At 44.8% G+C, this 5,006-nt stretch overlaps 1 protein-coding gene across 1 annotated transcript; it reads right to left on the bottom strand.

Moving 5' to 3' along the window:
* Positions 1 to 368: 368 nt before the first annotated feature.
* Positions 369 to 1,034, bottom strand: LOC119281948. The gene has a single exon (XM_037562338.1). It carries the CDS (start codon positions 958 to 960, stop codon positions 643 to 645), a length of 318 nt encoding a protein of 105 aa, XP_037418235.1. The 5' UTR covers positions 961 to 1,034; the 3' UTR covers positions 369 to 642.
* Between the last annotated feature and the right edge of the window lie 3,972 nt (positions 1,035 to 5,006).

The following is a 5,006-nucleotide window of genomic DNA, read 5'->3' as shown; positions in this document are numbered from 1 at the left end:
AGACAAAAGTAAAAAAAAAAAGAGAAAACATGTCTGTGATGTCAGCATGACGAAGCCTCGTGGCTACCTGGTCGGCCCACTGGCTTCTGTCTCGCTAAAGGCGAGACATAGCCGTGCTCGCAGTTTGATGCCTGAAGTGCCAAATTGGTGCCCTCATGGATAAGGCCTTTACGGATCTTATGAGCTATATATAAATTACTAAAAATATGTTTAGATTTCCGAAGGCTCTCTCATGACCCTCTGCCTAAGGTCATTGTTGTTCCTAAAAAGAACATATGTGCGTCAGATTTTTTTTAGAAGTTTCACAGAGCTTGTTGGTATTATTACTAGATGATGAAAAAAACAATATAGAGAGAAAGACTAGAAGATAGCTAACATGGCAAACAAGTTTTATTTCTGCGACATGGTTGTAGACACACTGCGACATGACTTATGAAAAGCAGAAGAGGATACAAAGGTAGCATGCATCGCCAACACAAAGCGTGCACGCACGCAGGAGCACGATCGGATCGGCCAGACGACCAGAACTTACTCCTACAAACGAGTGAAAGTTAACACCTTACGTAGGATCTACTAGTGCAACCGGCGGCCGGCGGACCGCGTCGGCCGGCGCCAATCGAGCTGCTGGTAGTGCGTGACTGACTAGCAGGAGGCCGCCCCGTAGCCGCACTTGCCGGGGATCTGCATGGCGCGGTTCACGTCGATGTTCTTGGGCAGCACGCCCTTGTACTTGCAGAGGCAGTGGAAGTCGCCGCCGTGCACCGCGCCGCAGCACGCGCCGCTGGGACTGGCCTCCGTGCTGCCCACCGTGCAGTAGGACCTGCAGTTGCTCACCATGCTGTCCGTGTCCACGTCGCAGACATGGTACCCGGCCGTGCCCGCCGCCGCCGCCACGACCAGCAGCGCCACCAGCGCGGCAGCGACGCCGGCGTTGCTCATCACCCTCCTCCCGGCGGCCATGGCTAGCTAGCTGTCGGATCGATCGACTGGTGGATCAGCTGCGCTTGATGTGTGCGTGTGTGGGGGGCAGTCGGTTGTCTGGGTGTGTCACGTTGGGCGATGGCTAGTGTTTATATAGCGTGGGGATACCGTCGCCCGTGACGACGTGCATGTGGCCGCGCGCTTGGCCGCATTAGGTCACGGGCAAAGCTAGCCAGATCAGATCGTCGGCACACGGAGCCATCCATTCAACGCGAACGTATATTTCCACGTACCTGCATGCGGTACGTACTGGCAGTGCAGACCGAGCCAATGGGCAAGTACGAAGCCGGTAACATGTGAGTCTTATTTCTTGGCTGGAATTGGAGGTATGTTGGGGCGCCGTTTTGTGCCAAGTGGGCGAATTTATCTGAATCCAGATGGAGTTCAGAGCATGGCGTCTACAGAGTAATTCATGTGCATGGCCGGCGAATGGGACATATTTATTCGATGCTAGCTAGCTAGATATATAGCTCACGGTCTGGCAGTAAACGAAGTGCCATGCATTTGTCTGAATCCTAATGTTTGGCCTATCGTGATTCAGGAATGTCATGCATAGCACTGTATTTTGCTGCGGGGAAATGGAGAGGGGTTGTGTGTTGATTTTTGTGTTACGAAAGATTGGGTTGTGGGTTGTTAACACACACTCTCCTCATTTTATTCTTTGAGAAATCTATGGACAGAAAATTGCTCAAGATCTTAAACATGCGAACGATTTGTCTACCATTGTGCGTTGATTTTTTTCTGCTAGCCAGACTAAGTCGCAAACGTCCTCTATGAAGAAGTACAAGAGGAGTGTTAGATAATAACGAGAAATAAACGAGACAAAGAGACACGGATTTTTACGTGGAAACCCTTGCGGGAGAAAATCACGGACGCACGAAGACGTATCACTATAATTGGAAGGAGTATTATATTACACGAGAGGACAAACCCTCTACGTGCTAATCTGGTGGAGATCTCTCTCATCTATTCTATGACTAGCTCGTACTATATAAAGGGGCAAACAACTCTCTTTCTTGGTGGACACGAAACAGAGTTGTAGTCATGCTACGTCTAGCACGGTTGGCATGCCATAGTCCGGTAGGACTACATCTATAGTACAACACTTGTATGGGATTCGGAACACAATAAAATAACACTTCACCTTGAGACGAAATCCCCTACAATAATCATAGATAGCATCAACTCCTCAATTAAAGTCATCACAAGTAAACCTTGTGCCTGGAAACGTCCACAGGACTAATAAACTTTTCATGAAGTCATATTGAGCAAATCAGTCAGTAGGTCGTCCAGAAAACAGCACAACTATCAACAAAGCAGACTAACAAAACTTGGTCTTCCAATAAAAGTCTGAGTCTGTGCCACTAACCTCAAAAACTGAAACTGCTCAATCATCAAATGACATAAGTCATCATATCTCCTGTGGTGCATGAACGAGCGCATAGCTCATAGTGCAACATCTTGGTGCACATCGCATTGTGAAGAACTCATCTTACGGAATCTGAACGTGCTTCAAAACAGAAAGCACAAACCTCGGCAAACAATACTCATGCAAGAGCATATGGTACGGATGGCATCGCGTGCACCCAAAAAACTGCCGACTTGTAGTGGTTAATGAAAAATCCATGACATGGTCATAAACTGTCCTTGTAGAACAACTGTTGGATGAAGGAACCATCTTAACATGCAACGGAGTTTCAACTCTGCAATAGACCCCTCTTGAAAGAGCAATGACAACTGAATTGCACTTGAAACTTAACAGCGCTAAATATTATAGTATCTAGCAGAAACAAATCAATCTCCTTCTTGCACCTCAACTGATTCTCATCACGAACATGAATATCAAAGCAAAACCTTCACATTTATAACAGCAAAAAACTATGGAGAGAATAGAGTATATGCTGGCTACCAACAGGCTTAATAATTACATCCTCCATACCCTTTTTTTTCTTGATAATTGAATTGTGTTCTTCAAATAACTGCAACAATATTGCATCCATTATCCCAACAGGCCATAAGCCTCAAAACTCCACCTTGAAGAAAAAATACCGAGTGCATCCTGATAATCGGCTTGCGCCAACAACGCTCCCATCTCGACTTGCTATAGAGATAAACTTTGTGTCATGCTCCAGCAGCAGCAGAACATCGTACTTCATGGATATCATGATTAGATTAAATCTATGTACACAAAATAGTATAAGCCGGTAGAAAAATTCTGGACAGAATTTAATATACGGAGCAAAAAAAACTAAAACAGATAGCACCTGGTAGAACGCCTCGGGTAATCGAAGACCAAACACATGATCTGTAGCTTGACGTGACGAATAGTACTAGTAGCTAGCAGTAGTTAGCTGATGTGACCTTGTAGAAAGATTAAACAATTCTGGACTTGGCTTCACGTGAAGGGAGAGGCGGCTAATCTGAAGTCTTGGGACTTGATCCTTGTACGCAGCCGCGAAGGAACCCGGCGCCTTGCAATTTGACGCGACGGTGCGGCGGAAGTTTGTGTCGGCCTCACACAACTGGTTGCGGATGAAATCCTGTCGGTCTCGAATTCTGCGTAGGGCGGCGCAGCAGAAATCGATCCGGTGGATCGCCGGCTCGCGTGCGGCGGCGCACACGACGAAACCTTAACTCTCTCGTCTCAAATCTCGTATCTGTAACTTGGTTCTGTATACCATTTGATAACGAGAAATAAATGAGACAAAGAGACACATATTTTTACGTGAAAACCCTTGCGGGAGAAAAACCACGGAACGCACGAAGGCATATTACTATAATTGTAAGGAGTATTACATTACACGAGAGGACAAACTCTCTACGTGCTAATCTAGTGGAGATCTCTCTCATCTATTCTATGACTAGTTGGTACTATATAAAGAGGCAAACAACTCTCTTTCTTGGTGGACACGAAACAGAATTGTAGTCATGCTACGTCTAGCACGGTTGGTATGCCGTAGTCCGGTAGAACTCCATCTGTAGTACAACACTTGTATGGAATTCGGAACACAATAAAATAATAAGGAGGAAGCACTCACTCGATAAACCTATCAGGAGAACAGTGGCATAATTTTTTCCATGTAAAATGCACATATGTTCATGTTTCAAACGTGCATGTCTTTGATCAAGTGTCATTACAAATATTGTATTTTGGCATTAAGGTTTCCAGTGGCGGTGCGACATGTTAGGAGCTTTGATTAGTGATAGAGCTACATGGGCGGTCAAGACTGAAAAAGAGGATCAAAATATTTGAGCAAGGCTGGTAGGGTTGTGTTTTGCTCTTGGGATGGATGGGTTCAAAGTGCATGTAGCCCCTAAGTGTAGTTTTTTTCTTTTTGCGGGTGTTAAGTGTAGTTTTGGGTTCACTAGAAAAAGAGTGGTTTTCATAATTAATTACAATCCCTATGGACCAATGTTGTCATTGAAATGTATTTTTAGGATTGTTGCATAGGCAATGCATGAACAATATTGAATGGATTCAAGGTCTCAAGAGAATGAATTATGACAAGATTTCAGAACATGACTCCGAGATACCATCATGGTGAGCTCATGACTTGATTCATGATCAAGTCTTGAAGTAAGTAATTCAAGTGGATATTTCATCATGTGCCTCAAGATATTGTGGTAGAGGGCGACGAAGACAAGTGATGACCAACATGATGCTTACGGTGCAACTCAATAATGACCACGAGAGAATTGAGTCATTGCTGATCACGTCTTGGAGCAATTAGGTGAAGTGAAGGTTCATTGTGGCTTTCAAAAAAATAAGATAGAGTCGTCTGTGTAGGCTAGGTGATACTCATGGGCTTGCATCAAAAGAAAAATTCAGATACTCCATGTGAGGATGACATCAAGTGAAGATCATCAACAAGATTGAAAAGGACAAGTTCAAGTTAGGCACACCGAGGGATTATATCCTTAGCTTGCCGCCCATTTTGTGATAACGATCACTCAAATATGTGCTTAAGTGAAGACTTCCCTCGTTACGATAATGAAAAGAAAAACAAATATGTAGTTACCGAAGG

This window comes from Triticum dicoccoides, chromosome 3B, assembly GCF_002162155.2.
Source record: "Triticum dicoccoides isolate Atlit2015 ecotype Zavitan chromosome 3B, WEW_v2.0, whole genome shotgun sequence".
NCBI lineage: Eukaryota > Viridiplantae > Streptophyta > Magnoliopsida > Poales > Poaceae > Triticum > Triticum dicoccoides.
This window is presented reverse-complemented; position numbering and strand designations above follow the sequence as displayed.